Genomic DNA, 16,129 nt, shown 5'->3' with positions numbered 1-16,129 from the left:
AGGGATTTTATCTGTAAGGTTAATTAATGCCCTCCACATTTGATTCATGTTATTAAAGCTGAAAGTCAAGTAAACTTCACTTTTTAAAATGCCTACTCTGGTTTAATTCACACCTCTTCTTAGTCTGTGCTATATTTTGAAAGTTCATTGAGTCATTATTTATTGAAATGTACAATAAGTTCTTAGAATTATTATTATTATTATTATTATTATTAATATTATTATTATTATTATTATTATTATTATTATTATTATTATTATTATTATTATTATTATTATTATTATTGTTGTTGTTGTTGTTGTTGTTGTTGTTGGTGGTGGTGGTGTTGTTGTCAACCACCGAGGTATTACTGTGAAGAGCCTGAAAAAACAGAGCAGATCTTGCTCCTCCCTCCTGGTCGGCGCTGATTGGCTGACTTGGAGGAAGAGGATGTCGGGACTGCAAACATGTCCGCGGTCATTTGAAAACCGGCAGTAGCCAAATCCACACCCGGAGCAGTTTTCAAGATAGTGACGAGTTAAATTCAAATTGTTTCAGGGAAAATACAAGGACTCCACGATAAGAGCCAGAACATTCCTTATTATCAGGTTAGCGGTTCGTTGTCTCCCCTCAGTCGGCTAGCAGAAGCTAATATTAGCTGTTATTCGCTAGCTAGCATGCTAATCGTGTCAGTGAACGTAACAGTTTGTTTTCAGCTAACCTCTCAGTTATAGCTGCTCTGCCGACATGTGTATTGTGACATACTGGATTTCCAGACGGGGTGTTGAGTTGGAATAATGTTAATAACAGCACGAGACACTATGACAATTGTTTGGTGAATAATTTGCGTGTCATTTTATGCCGTGGCTCCTAACGATGTGATGACATGTTGTATTTTTCTCGCAAAAAACCGGAGTTTGAGTGTTTCAGTCCTGCTAAACTGGTTGCAGTGAATCGTGTTTACAACATTGTCCTTGAATATCGTGTAAGCTCGAAGCTGTCGTTTTCAGCTTGCAGTGTAGAAAGTAGTGTTAATTATTCTTCAACACAATCCCAATATCGATTGTGTTTATTTGTTTATGAAACTGAAATTTTCTGCAAGTCATAGTCCTGAAGTTTGGTAATCAGGTCTTATGCTGATAAGAGTTGTCATTATCTGAATGACAATAATTAAATGCAATCAACTGAAAAAGGTAGCATGAGGTTTACAATGCAAGTACAGTTCTTAAGAGTTTTAAAAGGACCAATGGGCATTAATGCACGTAATTAAATTGTTATATGTCTCTGTAATAAAGCTATGCAATACCTTATTAATAATAAAAGCTTGGAAATAAGTGTAAAGTAAATGATGCTCTCAGCAACTTGCTGTTTTATTTTCAGCAGTTATGTCCTGTTTAACCATTCAAATTTTTGTAGTATTATTCTTTGTCCTACCTTCTTTTCCAGAAATAATGCTGATATCTGGAACTCATGTCGGAAGTCGTGTATGAAGAGACAGCCACGATGATTGCCGCAAGGGAATTGCAGTCGTTTGTCCCGTTTGGCCGTGAGCATTGCAGGAACCATCCCAACGCCTTCAACCTGCAGCTCAGAGAGCTCCAGCCTGCTTCAGAGCTCTGGTCATCAGATGGTGCTGCTGGCCTGGTCGGGTCGCTGCAGGAAGTCAGTCTGCAGGAGAGAGACCGGGTAAGGGAGCACAGCTTTGACATTTTCTATCAATGTTATAGCAACATAAGTACCTCTTTAGTAGAGGACTTAAAATTTTCTACCAAGTCTATAAAAGTTTTTCATCTTTTCTCATTAAAGGAATATTCTTGTCTCTGTTTCTGTGTTTTTGATTCAGTTGTCCATGGAATAATAAATACGATTTTGATTATCAGGAATGTTGGCAGCTCAGGAAGGGCTGTGTCGGAGTCAGAGAGGAGGATGTGGAGTTTGAAGAGGAGCTCTATGCAGCAGGAAATGTGGTTGTGTGGAGCCAGGGCAGTCGGACCCAAGCCTCCAACGTATACAAGGCCTTCACTGTGGACAGTCCAGTGCAGCAGGTTGTGAGCTACAACAAAGCTACTCCAGTGGTTGGGAGACAGTGGTGGTTCCTGAATGGAAAATCAAAAGTCTGCTTAAATTATCTTAGATTAGATGCTGATTTGTTCCGGTTATTTTTCATTTATCCTTCTTGGTAACCATTTAAATTACTTCATCGAGAAGTGAAAATGTTTGAATGAAATTATGAGAATACATTTTTGTCATTGATACCATTTTTTTTTATTTGCAAGAAATTCAAGCAGGTAACAGGATCTTTCTGTTATCTATCTGCAGGCCTTGTGGTGCAACTTTGCTGTTCCTCACAAGAAAGATGGTACAGTATTGTTAATTTTTTATCTATTAATTTACTTTTCCACATTTTTACAGAAGTTCCCAAAGATGATTGATTTCTGATGTTTTACAGAAGAAGAAGTGGAGCATACTGTCTGTATTGTCCAGAGTAGCTGTGTCAATGTTCACACGGTGACAGGGAAGGATTTCATTTCACCACTACCGTTCCAGGTGAGGGACAGAGACGACGGAGACAAATCTTTTGTCCTCATGGAAGAAGGGATTAAAAAAAAATTGGGATTCACCTGTCTGAGATTGTTCTCCTTCCTTCCTGTCGATTTTCTTTGGTATAGCTCATTACAGTCCTGCCAGGTTTTATTTTTATTTGAATCCGACAGGGTTTTCTGTATATTTGAGTGTTTCTTTAGTTACAATAAAATGTGCACTATCTCTATCAGATCATGTCATATCAATTCAGGAGTTGCATCATCACAATTGAGCTCTGATTCATGTGAATTTAGTATTTAAATTTTACAAACCTTTTCTCAAATGTGGATTCTAAAGAGACAGTGTTTAGGTCAAGTTTGTTGATTAAGCTGTAGATATGTTATTGCATTTTTTTCCTGTAAGGTGAGTAGATTTAAATCATTAAACATAAAATAATATTTATTGTTCACGTTACATCATCTGTCTGTCCTCCCTGATGTCCCGCAGGTCTTGAAAGTTTGGTCAACCAAGTTTGGGCTTTTATTGGAACGAAAAAACACTGGAACTGATGCACAACTCAGCCCTCCAGGGTACACACGAATTCCTCCTGTCACACACACTGAAGCCCAAATCCTGTTGAAATGTGTTTTACATTTCATAGTTAAGACCTTCACAACAGATACATGAGTTCTCTTTTCTCCACAGGGAACCACTGCCCACAATGTTCAGCATGCTGCACCCTCTAGATGAGATTGCACCAGTTGTGTGTAAACCCACAGGTAAAACCCTCTCACTTTCCCTCTCCTGTTTCTGTCAGGATCAGTGAGTGTGATATTTTGATCTGAATCTTTGGATGTTTGTGTGTTTTTAGGCCAGATTGATGGCCCTCGTGTGGAGTATGTGTCTGACTCAACCATGAAGATAGTGTTCAGTTGCTGTGAGCCATCTATAGTTGTCTCTTATGACACTGTACAGGGAATACATTCTGTCTGGGCCCTACGCAAGGTCACACATGATGTAAGTGATCACCCAGACACACACTCATATCCAGATCTACATGTCCTCAACCTCAGGCCTCTTATATCCATCAGGAGCGCTCTACCGTCCTGAGGTGTCCTGCAGAGCCAGTTGGCACTCCTATGGGTTTGATGGCCTCAGGGTTCCTGACATCCCACCTCCGTAACATCTCCCGTCTGGATTCTCCAGGTGGCAGTGGGGCAGTGGGGCTCGGTCCTGGTACTGGAACAAGGTAACGGTGTTTTTTGCAGATGTAAAATAAGAAACAAGCTATCAGATTAATGACCAGTAGGGAAGAATCAGCATGAAGTTTCAACAAATCACATTCCATCAGCATCTCTGTCCATGTCCTCTGTTTAAACATCTAGTTGTGCCATTGGTACCAGCTCCCCCCTCCACTACAGCGCTCTCCACAGCCACCCGAGCAGGATTATCACATCCTCACCAGGATTACACTCCCGTGTACATTCCCCTAGCATATCAAACATGGCTGCCCTCAGGTGAGTTAAACAGATCTGTGAGTCTTTTGACAGAAATACTAACACAACAGTAGCTTAAAACACCTTCCATTGTGTGGCTACCAATCAAAAGCACAACAATATACATTTAAATTGAGTATTTTTATATTTATGCTTCTGCATTTTAGTCGTGCCCACTCTCCAGGCATGGCGGCTCCGTCCTTGTCAGGCGTGGCGCGATTCAACACATCTTTACACAGCCAATCCCCGAGAGGGTACCATGGCTTGTTATCCTCCCCGAACAGCACCGTCAACGAGACTATGCTGGTGCCAGAGATGGAGCCCATCATACCTGACCTCTGCATGGAGCAGCTGTGGAGCGAGACGGCCACGGCTGGCTGTCACAGGTAATAAACACAATTATTTTCCATTGAAAACAGATGCCACTGAGTCATTGTTCATCGATATTTGAGAGGTTATTTGAATGGAATTTTAATTGTGTCTTCCCTAATTGATCTACATCTGAACTCCTTACTCTGATGTGTTCCTTAATGTAAGGCTTCTTGGCTTCAAATTCACATAGCGCGTGTCAGATTTTCAGATGTGTGGTCAAGAAGAAAAATTTGACATCAGTGTTTTGAATACCATGCTTTTAAACCTATGAGTAACATTTGTAAATTTGTTTATTAGTTATGCACCCACTTAATTTTTATTTTTTCAAGTTGTTACTTTTTGGGTGTTTAGTGAAATCTTTTGTAGGAGTTCTTTTGTTATGTTTTTGATGTTGTTTTTTTCAATGTAATTTTATCCTTTTCTGTGGCAGGGAGATGAACAGCCAAGCATCTAAAGTATTCCTGACCTCTGACCTCTGTGAGAACCACTACCTCTGTTTCCTGGTGGAATCTCACCAACAACTCAGGTCTGATTTTTTATTTTTTTTATGTTATCGATAAAAAGTCTCAGCTAAAAGAGTTTCAGGTTTGTGTGGGTATTAATACAGGAAGAGAGGGCAGAATATTTGCATCGGTGCACTGTGGTGTACAAGATTTCCAGTAATAAGCACAATGTAAGCAGTATTCAAATCAGAAGATTATCCATCCATCCATCCATCCATTTTCTACCGCTTATCCTGTTACGGGTTGTGGGGGGTGGGGGGGTGCTGGAGCCTATCCCAGCTGCCTTTAGGCAAGAGGCAGGGTTCACCCTGGATGGGTCACCAGTCCATCTCAGGGCCAACACATATAGACAGACAACCATTCACACTCACAGCCACACCTACTGTATATTTAGAGTCTGGATTAACCTGGTCCCCTCTTAATGTCTTTGGACTGTGGGAGGAAGCCGGAGTACCTGGAGAGAACCCACACAGGAACAGGGAGAACATGCTCCAGCCGGGGCTCAAACCCAAAACCTCCTCGCTGTAAGGTGACAGTGCTAACCACTGCACCACCGTGCTGCCCCTTCAGCAGATTATCATAGTCCAAAAACTGTTTTAAAAAAAGGTGTACAATCAAGTGTTTTTGTGCCTGATGGGAAAAACAACATTCATTCCCAAAGACATAAATTGCAGTTTCAGCTTGGAATGAGCATTTGCACAATGCATAGACAGCTGCAAGCACTTGTCATTCCTCCACCTGGTTTAACAGTCTTGCGTTCATTTCAAAGTTAACCTCTTTTGTTCTTGTTTCCAAAGATGTGTAAAATTCATCGAGAGCAATGATACATCCCAGCTCATCTTTGCCTCTGTCACGACCCTTCCAGCCAAAGATGCAGAGCCTCTACAGGTACACTTATACTTATCATATCATTATCAGGTTTATAGGCAGAAGGTGAAAGGTAGTTGAGTTTCCTTATCAATGCCAGCACAGCCTGTGCTAATTCATTCAGTGACTAAGAAAATAATTTATCAGTTCAAGATAAGAACAGGCGTAGTAATGCTGTAGATCAATTATATCATGAAATCTCTACGTAAAATGGACTAATGACTGAACCTCACTGATGAACGCCAAGTGGTGGTTACAGAGGCAAAACACAGTATTTTTACAATACAGAGTAGTTAATGGTCATTTTAAAACGACACTACACCAACAAACTAAAATCTAATGTTGTATTTTTAGATACTTGTTTCCCTGAATATCAAAGGTTTCCTCTCAGCACTTGACAGTTGAACTTCTTTCACTAGAATATAGATGCCATGCTGGTGCTGGAGGCCTGTGGCAGCCTAGTCCTCTACACAGGGATCACCAGGGTAAGAACAATGCAAATCAAAATGTCAGGTTTTCTTTCTAGTTGGATACAGGACAGCAGAGATCAACTCCTTTCAGTGCTGGTTTCTGAAGGGAATTCCTGTTTGATAAAGTCATGGGAGTCCTGCTTTTTTTCTCCCAAGGTCAGTAAGGTGTTTGTCCCTGGCCTCCTGTCACCTACCTTTAGTCTGACCAACCACCTACCCCACCTCAGCACCCCGGTGGAAAATGTTAGCACACCAGCTAATGCGGGCAATCGGCATCTTCAAAGACTGGATGAGGTACTGCAGTTTGTTGCAATAAACATAGTGTTCTCTCTGCATTTATAGTTCCGTTTGTAAAATAGGGTACGTGTCAAGACATGGGAGAAACAGGCATGCATGGTGCGGGTATTTTTTTTTTCTATAAATATGTTTGACGCAGTTCAACACACTAATTTCAGCATCTGTACATTCCTCATTCTGGTGTCTGTATTTGTGCTGATAGCCATCTTCCTTGTTGCTGCCAATCAATCTTACTGAAAAAACAATTTTTCACTGAACAAGATGATTCGTCACAGTAAACATGGAGGCTTGATTTAGTTTCCTGTTTTTTAATTATTCCATTTCACTGAGTTGTGGATACCAGTGTAGCACCCCCCCCCCCCCTTTTTCTGTTAAAAATGTTGTTTTTTTGAATATTTGTCATCCATCCATGTTTATCCAGTCTGTATTACTCACATGGCCTTCTCGCCTGTACTTCACCTGTGATGGCTCCTACAGGCCATGATGCCTTCCCCTGTCTCAGAGCTAAGGGGTCCGAACATGAAACACCATGAAGCATCTTTTTTGGAAGATTACACCTTCCAGCAGGCCACGCCCTACATCCATGCTTTGCGGGACCCCGTCTGCAACAGAGTTACTCTGGTAAGTTTTTGTTTACAACAAATGACTTTTGCATGTTTAACTCTTGAAGATCTGAGGCTGTGACTTCCTTAATTTTAAAGCAACAGCCTAAACATAAGCAGTTACATGTGAAATATGTGTATTGATCAAAATTAATGTAACATATTTTGAAATATTTGAATGGGAGCCACAACGCAGCCAGTTTTTCTGAGTGTGTTTGCGGTTCTTGCCTTCTGTGTCAGTCCTGTCAGACTCCATATTGACAGTCTTTTCACCTCTGGGGCTACACACACACACACTTTGTAAAACTGCATCTTCAGGTTGCTGCTTTGACATGCTGCCGTTGTTCATTGATTTGCCATTTGACCCCTACATGTGGCAATCTGGAGACTAATTGTTCTCTTGTACAGCTCTTCTGTGCTCCAGCCCCTCCGTGTTTGTTGTCAGGTCGATGGCTTATTTTCTCATATGGTTTGTCTCTAATTAATTTAGCAGTGCTGTGAAATGATGTCAAGAGTAGGACTGACCTTGCTGGAGAAAATGTGATAATATGGTCTATTTTTACTCCGTAACATGAGAAACCAAAGTCCTGCTATGTTGAAATAATGTTAAAAAGAATTGAGCTGTACTGTCGCACCTAATCTGGGGTTTTGCCTTGATGATATAAGGTGCCAAAATTCTTATTCTTTCTTTATTCATGGCTGTATTTCCGACACAGAAATGCAAACATGAATTGCTGGTAGAATGGAACAAATACTGAGGCAGCTGGCCATGCAGGCTGTCAGCCTGCTGTTAGGTGATCATCTGATGGGCTGAAACTTGCACTACAATGTATTTGTGGCCACCTCAATCAGTGACGCTACATCCTCCAGCTATGGATAGCAAAATGCCTGCCATGACATCACTCATTGGGTGAGAATGAAAGTTTAATCAGATAAAAGTACCAGCAGCAGTTTTCTGCTTTTTGTGATTTAGTTTTAATTTACTTTATGCACCAGTGTTGTTGGGTGTTGGTGTCTCAAGCCAGTGAGTCATCGCTCACCCTATTTTGTTTTTCAATTATGCTGAATGTTTGCTTGTTTATGTAGGGATTTCATCAACTTTTGGTGGACAATTTTTACTGAAGGCATTAAAAAGTCTGTACACTGGCGCATCTTCCCATTGTCATCTTGGCTTTCTGGGACTCATGAATGTTTTTTTTTTTTTTTTTTCTGATTCCGCCCGCCATTGTAGGTCCAGATTTATAGTCTGTTGTAGGATCTATTGCTGATAGTTACTTGTTACAACACTGTGATCCAGTTGTATTATACAAATGTGAAAAGTTGAACTCAAAGGTTATGAATTGAATTTGTGTTCAATCTCCCTCTAGGAGCTGAGTAGTGGCACAATGTTGAGGATCTCCATCCCAGAGATTGCTACCTCAGAGCTGGGTAAGACACAAACACTAAGAAGAGTAAATATCATCCTATTTTGTGTCTCTCGGATGTTGGAAAACAACACAGACCTCTGTGGAGGCCACTCTTTAAATAAATCTTTTAGGAGAATCTGCACAAACACATGTACATTAATAACTGTATTCCTGAGCTTTTCCACGTTATTTTTGAGAACAGTTTAATGAAATGGTTCAAAATGACCTATCTTAATGTTGAAATACCAATCTGTAACTGAAACAATCAAATATGTTTGGATATATTACCAGAAGTATTTCGTATGATACCTGTAAGAGATGCATCAACACTGATGCTAGATTTTTGGTGTATTTTAGAGCATCTATTTTACAGATATGAGGGAGTAAGAATTCCAATATTCTTACTCCTTCAATGTTTTTGAAAATATTTAAACATAATGACAGAATCCAGTGGCAAAATTTCTGATGTCCTCTCTACTCGTGGGATCCTCTATCAAGCTAGCTTGACATTCATGCTACAGACCGTATTCCAATGAATGAACTGAGCTCCAATCAGAAATGTATTTTTTTTGTGTGATTGAAGCATGTCATGTTTAGCATTGTCCACCTTTTTATTCAGAGATCATGAAAAATCCCAGTGTCTCCCCCTGAGTGCAACTGGTGCTTCTTTAATCCATGCTTCCTCCAACTGTATTATCTGGTAGTTTCAGACTTTTAGTTTTTGTGTATTCTTGTTCCCAACAAACAAACAAACTGACATGGGTTAAAAAAATAACCTCCTTGGTGGAGGGAACAAACATACTGTGTCTATTCAGATACGCTTGAAACAAAGTATTGCAGCTCTTTTTGTTGGACAGCAATGTTTTCTGTTGTTAATTATGTACGTTTAACTGATAACACACACACACACACACACACACACACACACACACACACACACACACACACAGATGGCTGAGTCAGAGCAGTTAGGCCCTGGAAATTAGGTTTGAGAGCTGCCCTGTGCTGTTGCATGGTGATGTATTATCCTGATATATTGAGGATGCCATTACAAGGAAGATACACAGGGCATCCTACTGCTAATGATTAAACCACTGTTGAAGTTTCCATTTGAATTTTTCCTCTGCCTCTTGTCCAGTTTTGTCCATTCCTGTTTTAATTTTCTTGCTCAAATATTTTTTCCGTAATGTTTTCCATCAAAAACGAGTCACATCAAAAACTTGCTGGATAAAATGCACAATAAAAAAAAAAAACATGACTCAACGCAGATCTTTATTAGACCTGGCATTTGGAATAAAATAACTATAAAGTAAGTACTGTGTCAGAAATACTGGCTGGAAATATTGTTTTGTGAATAAACCCACATCTTGACTGTTCCTTGGTCAAGCATAAATATTAGATGTATAACTTTCTCTGCTGGCCACCATTTTCCCCCTCAATCTCTTAACATTGCAACATAAGGCTTTATAACATTTTAATACATTTTTAAGGAAGTATAAAAAAATGTATGAGAAAATTGAGGTGTACTGCATAAACCTTTGGAAATATTTCAAGACATACGACGTACATTCAGTGGAAGAGAAGAGTGGGCTGTTGGCCTTGGTGGAGGTCTGTGTTGTCTGAGTGCCCCTTAAGTTTGGTAATCAATCCTACAGACAAGGCTTTCTCCCTCCTAATGAAATGGCATTTATCCACCTCTTCCTTGACCTTTCCCTCTTCGGATATCCAATTAACATATTCTGAGGAGGTGGAATCTGATTGGTCAGAACTTTGAGGAAATGTTGTGACATTAATTACTTTGCACTGGTGTTTCTTTTTTCCTGGAGTGATGATCACAAAATACGCACACAATGCTCCTATATTGAAATATCTAGTGCAGATATTCAAGCTGTTCATGTTGCTGAAACTTAGTGAGTATCTTCAGAAGATGAAGGATCTTTGAAATACCTTTTTAAAAGAATTACATCCTGTTTTTATTTACCTTTTGCTTCTTTGCTTTCTTTCAGTGAGGAAGTGTCTTCAGGCCATTCGTTTTATCCTGCCCAAAGAAGTTGCCATGAAGGTTTGTGGGCGGGTTTGACTGATTTAATTCTAGAAAACTCTGCAAAGAGTTTTATATATTTAAAAATCCAATGATATGAATAAAAAGATTGGATTATGAAGTTGGCCATACTCTTATAAAGTTGAATTAACCTCAGTGTCTGAAAATTTTGTATTAATTTTGCTATAGCAAAACTACAAACAAAACCAAAACAGAGCCAGTAACCAACTAATTTAAAACATTTGTCACAATGTGATGTGTGGGCTGGAGTGGCTTTTCCTATTGATTAATACATAACTACTTGTTGGAGTAATATGTTAAATTTGCTTGTTTCAGTAGTACTTTATCTTATACGGATAAGTGAAAGTTCTACGTGATCTGGCTCGATGTCAGCATCATTTAGTGCTTTTTTGAAGCCTCTTTAAAGTCCCATGTTTTCACGTGTGCAAGGAAATATCAATAGATTTACTTTGTAAGCGATTGTAGGACCCCTCATACATAACTGTTTTTTCAGTATGAATATAAATGTGTCTTAAATTGCATTCTAATAATGGTAAAAAGTTATAGATTTAATTCTAAACCCATAGAAACCCTATATATGTGACCCTGGTGTGGCACACTGGTGTATTTAAAGTGTTTCCACAAATTTTGATGTAACAATTATTTCCTGTGTATACGGAGGACAACAAAGAGAGAGATTCAGCGTTCACAGAATCAAAGATATAATCAACATTATTTATTTGACAAATCTGTATTTGCACAATGTATACTGACAGACTGTTAAATGGAGAAAATGGAAGTTTAACAATCAATGCACGTTGGAAGATTTTTCCAGCTTTTCCAGAATATTTTATTGTATAACCATGTAATCACAGGTTTTGGTGAAGTGGTATAACATCTATAACGCTCCGGGTGGTACTAGCGCCCACGCAGAGTGGAACTTGTTTGTCACCTGTTTCATGACACTTATGGGCTACAACACCGAGCGCCTGAGTTGGACCCGAAACGTGAGTCTGCAGTTGAAGCGTTTTCTGTTCTAAATGAAGAAAACCTTACTTCAACTTTGAGCAGTAATTCACTCATCCTGACCTTGTCCTCTGTTCTCCTCAGCTGCATTTTGAAGTGCCTCTCTCTCCGGTGATTGCAGCCAAGAAGGCTCGGCCCTCTGACGGAGGCTCTGATGAGGTTTGTGACGAGTAACTAATATTGAAACCTGCTTTTAGAAGTCTGTATTTAATTATTTATGTATTTTGTACATAGTAAAATCAACAATAAATAATAATTCTGTTACATATAAAGAAACTCCAAGGGGACCCCATATGAGGTCTCTCCTATTACATTGACACAATTATTACAGTGAAGGCAATAATGCATGCAAGATAAAACAGATGCTCTTAAACACATAAATGAAATTATAATTTAATTTAACAAAGGTTAGTTCTGGGAATGCTCCGGATTTTTGTTTTTGGAATCTTTTTTTATTTCCAACCTTGTTGTGAGACTATTAAATGACAAACTCATTTTATGGGTGTAGCAGTTCCATAAAGATAGAAAAATACCTAAAATATTTAATGTTTCCACTCAAGGGAATCAATGTACACTTCATATAGATACTGAAACAAATGTGGTAGTCATGTCCGTGTGTGACGTAAAATTAGTCACCAAATTAATTAAGTTTGTCCTATTTTTGTTGTGCGGGGAAAAAAAACAACAACAGCAAAAAAAGAGGATCTTACTGTTATCAGCATTGAAAATGCCCAGCGCTGAAAGTAAACCCTGTTCAACCTGACGGAGAGTTTCAGTGTGAAATTGATGACATAACTGAAGGAATGACCTGTGTCTCATAATCCTAAACACGCACATTTTAAGATATTCCAGATTAGAGGTGGAGGGCTGTTTAGTAATCTGTTTGTGTGTGTTCATCAGAGCAAAATGACTGTCAAATGTCAATCAGCTGGAGGCTCAGGCTGTGCTAGTTCGTGTATGTGTGTGTGTATGTGAGAGTGTGTGTGTGTTTTTGACCCAAGGAACACATGAGTCAGATTAAACTGAAACATCCTGTTGACCCAGTCAGCCTTTGACCTGTGTGTGTCTAGGAAATCTTATTACTGCTTTAGGAACTGTCTGTTCACGTAGATTTGAACGACAGTCTGTTGCCTTCCATGTTCCAACATTGAAATGTATTTTCAGGCATGGCAAGGATTGCTCCGTCTCAAACATAAATACACCAGGCTAAAATAAAGAAACTCCTCTTCTATTCTATTTAAAAAGCAGCTATATGTCTGGACACAGTTTATTTATATTCAGTCGAACATGTGGTTGCTTCTGTGTCCTATGTCAAAAAGAGGTCAAGGTCACTGTCACCTCAGATAAATGCTGTGTCTCTTGAATGCCTTGAAGGAACTAATTCAAATGTTGTAACAACGTCCACTGGGATTCGAAGGTGACCTGACAACAGTTTGGTGGTCAAAGGTCACTGTGACAAGTGCAAATGGTGGACGCATACAACCCCAATGCAGTATTTTTAGTTATGACATGAAAGCATTTGTCAGTTTCACATTACATCATGTGGTCCTTCAATCAAACTTCCTACAATGTCTCAAAGCTTTTGCTGTTGATCCTCGAATGTGAAACTCATGGTAGTCATGAGGCAGTCTTCTTCTTCACCATACAATTTCATTTTCTTCTTTGACCTTTCTAGGTTAATCACATTATTACCTCTAGCTGAGGTAAATCTAAAGAAACATAGAAATAAATTGAAACCAACAAACAAGACACCGAATTAATATCTGAGTAAGCATGGTACGGATGAATAAATGTTCCACATATGAAGCATGTAATATGTTTGAGAATGACAGGGGGCTTCTCGCTCTTTAGGACTGGGAATATTTGCTGGGATCTCATTACCACCATCAGATGAATTCCCAGCCCATCTGTGGACCAGTGGACTCCAACTCGACTCTTGGCTCAGACTCAGAGAGCATGTCCTCAGTAAGTATCTTATTTATGGTGGGCTCGTACGTAAAATGCAGTTCGCTCTACTTTACACTTAAGTCATGATGATTATGCAAACTGAAGATGTCAATTGGTTTTGCAAGAATAATTTAGTCGTGTTTTTGGTTTTTTTTTAAGTTTTTTTTTGCCGAAAATGTAAATTACGTTTTAACAACAAAACTGTTGAAATTTTATCATATTGTTATGTTTATACAAATGTCCATACTTTTAATAACATTAGCAGATTTTCATTTATTTTGACCAGCAATTCTTTGTTGAAGTCTAAAGAGCTGAAACAGACAGAATAAGTTACACCACTTTGGGTGAATCGGTTTATAGTTTCATGTTGTGAAACTGTTTTCAGTGTGTGAAAATGCCAAGGAGCTGAAAACTGAAACAAACAATTGTCAAGTGTAATGTTATTCTCATTTGTTAAAATTCTTTTAAATCAGTATTGAAAATAGTATCATTCAGGAGCTGGTACAAAATCCAAGGCATTGTTAAAGGTAGCAGTTTTGGAATGATACCCAGTCCTACCACCAGAAGAACAACCCCACTGTTATGGATCTGTGCTTGTTTATACAGAACCAAACAAAGCCAGTATAATGCCACCCCTGCGTGTGATTTTACACTGCATTCCAGCATCCCACAATCAGAGTGTAGCACCACAGTGTTTGTTTTCTGCAGTTTTGGGTGTCTCCTCTCCAAATGCAGCATTCTTGCTTGTAACCGACTGTGTAAAAATTTGCTATTGATTCTGCTGCTGTGTGACTTGCGTGGCTATTTCGTAAAATCAAGCGATGCACATTGAAACAGGGGGGGTAAAAAAATTGAATGAAATTTCTGCAAGGTGCTGGATTGCATTTAGTGATATATATAAACATCATTATATACAAGGGTTAATCTATGGCTGACAAGCATTTTAACCGACATTTCATGCAAAAATGAAGGGACACAACTTATTTGAAAACTGACAGAATAGTGTTGGGCCTCTACTTCACACTGCAACATAGAGCAGTAACATTATCTCTTCCATCACATGTCAGTTTGCCATTTTAAATGTGAATAACTTCCCTCTTTCTTTTCCATGTTTTTCTAGATATCCTCTCCCTCCAGTCCATCTCTAAAGTTGGACTGCTCAGCTCCTCTCTTTCCACACATTCCTGCTCTTTTCTACGTTCTGCATTTGCTATACCAGGAGCTGCAACTGAACGAGCTGCAGCGAGGGAGAGCTTCATCTCTGGTCTGTCTGCTGCAGCAGCTTGCCAGGTAACCACTTGTGTGTGTATGCTGTTTCTCTGTGAGTGTGTTTGTGCTTGGGTATATCACCGACACACCATATGAAGGCCAAATGAATGGCACATGGCTGGTGCTTTACATTCATGAGTTGATATGGAAAGCTAAATTTAGCTCTAATACAACTGAGAGAATGTGAAAGAGCAGAAAACCCTGAAAAGCTGCTTTGTGAAAAATGTTGCTATACAGAAACAAAGGACACACAAAACCTGCTTTACTTCTCCACCAATGGCATTTAACTATCACCATTAGAGGGTGAGGAGAGCACATCATTGTTCTCAGTGAAAGCTCATGTGTAATCAAGGCTCTTTAGTGATGTGCACTGAGAAATAAACTTCAACAGCTCGTGGAGTGACTGCTGTGATTGGTGACAATGACAATAACTGAGAAGTTGGAGTGGGAAGGTAAAGCACTCTTGAGTGTAATGGCCCTGTGTTGGTTTTATGTGGGCTGTTCTGAAGTACGGAACATGATTTCTGCTTTATGGGGCCAAGTGATGGCTACAGTGATGACCACATTTTATTAGACATCGATCAGGAAGTGATCAATCATTTGTAAACAATTACGTCATTGGGTTGTGTGATGAACGGAGTTTAAGGCCCTCACATCTCATATCAACTCTTGATCACTTAAAAAAATGGAATGTCTCAGGGCCATCTGTGTTATTGTTAGAGATATCACATCTAAATATTTGGAATCCGATATAATCTTAGATATTTATGAAGCTTGGTACCTCTCTGTTCCCACACACATGCGCACATACATCAGAAAATTGTGAAGGGAAACGCTGGGCTCAGTAATTAAAACCTATTGATTATCTGATGTTAAGCAGAATGCTAATGACTCACAACTGTTGGATATGTTTAATTACTTCTCCATAAACAGGTGGGATGCTACAGCAGATTTTTTTTAGTCTGTGAAACTAGTTTTAACTCATAAAGAATGTTTTTATTTTACACTCTTGTTATTGTAGATCTGCATATCTAAGAATGGAAAGGTGAAAAAAAGAATCGCCAGCCTCACTGTCAGTCCCAGCAAGTTCCTCTGCTCTGAGTCGTCTGTGAGTCACGGACCTGCGATGGGGCTGAACTCACTTCTGTCACTACAGCAGTGTATAGGGACAAATGTGTTACTACAACATGCTCTGATTTTGAATGTTCCTCAACAGAAATGGAGACAGAGCCTTGAGACGGAGATGACATGCAGAACAAATACTCTGTCGTCGGGGTAGTGGTCGTTGTAATTTTATTTATGTATCATACACTACAGTTGCCCACCCCAC

General features: G+C 39.3%; 1 protein-coding gene across 16 annotated transcripts in view; it reads left to right on the top strand.

Annotated features, from left to right (window-relative positions):
- Positions 1 to 414: 414 nt before the first annotated feature.
- The window catches only part of anapc1 (anaphase promoting complex subunit 1), a 112,557-nt gene continuing 96,842 nt past the window's right edge, over positions 415 to 16,129 (top strand). For all 16 annotated transcript variants that reach the window (XR_015109571.1, XR_015109564.1, XR_015109560.1 and 13 more), the window contains exons 1-22: positions 415 to 588; positions 1,427 to 1,666; positions 1,861 to 2,025; positions 2,300 to 2,339; positions 2,430 to 2,527; positions 3,011 to 3,093; positions 3,209 to 3,282; positions 3,375 to 3,520; positions 3,595 to 3,752; positions 3,889 to 4,020; positions 4,167 to 4,385; positions 4,802 to 4,897; positions 5,672 to 5,762; positions 6,161 to 6,226; positions 6,368 to 6,505; positions 6,986 to 7,129; positions 8,478 to 8,538; positions 10,523 to 10,578; positions 11,433 to 11,564; positions 11,668 to 11,742; positions 13,435 to 13,548; positions 14,651 to 14,820. Coding sequence is in view for 1 of the 16 variants with exons in the window: in XM_086181103.1 (XP_086037229.1) it covers positions 1,451 to 1,666; positions 1,861 to 2,025; positions 2,300 to 2,339; positions 2,430 to 2,527; positions 3,011 to 3,093; positions 3,209 to 3,282; positions 3,375 to 3,520; positions 3,595 to 3,752; positions 3,889 to 4,020; positions 4,167 to 4,385; positions 4,802 to 4,897; positions 5,672 to 5,762; positions 6,161 to 6,226; positions 6,368 to 6,505; positions 6,986 to 7,129; positions 8,478 to 8,538; positions 10,523 to 10,578; positions 11,433 to 11,564; positions 11,668 to 11,742; positions 13,435 to 13,548; positions 14,651 to 14,820 (2,474 nt within the window). In the remaining 15 variants the exon portion in view is untranslated. The remainder of the gene's footprint in view (positions 589 to 1,426; positions 1,667 to 1,860; positions 2,026 to 2,299; positions 2,340 to 2,429; positions 2,528 to 3,010; positions 3,094 to 3,208; positions 3,283 to 3,374; positions 3,521 to 3,594; positions 3,753 to 3,888; positions 4,021 to 4,166; positions 4,386 to 4,801; positions 4,898 to 5,671; positions 5,763 to 6,160; positions 6,227 to 6,367; positions 6,506 to 6,985; positions 7,130 to 8,477; positions 8,539 to 10,522; positions 10,579 to 11,432; positions 11,565 to 11,667; positions 11,743 to 13,434; positions 13,549 to 14,650; positions 14,821 to 16,129) is intronic.

Source organism: Aulostomus chinensis, chromosome 16, assembly GCF_037954235.1.
Source record: "Aulostomus chinensis isolate RoL2024-O1b breed Wild chromosome 16, RoL_Achi_v1.0, whole genome shotgun sequence".
Classification (NCBI taxonomy): domain Eukaryota; kingdom Metazoa; phylum Chordata; class Actinopteri; order Syngnathiformes; family Aulostomidae; genus Aulostomus; species Aulostomus chinensis.
This window is presented reverse-complemented; position numbering and strand designations above follow the sequence as displayed.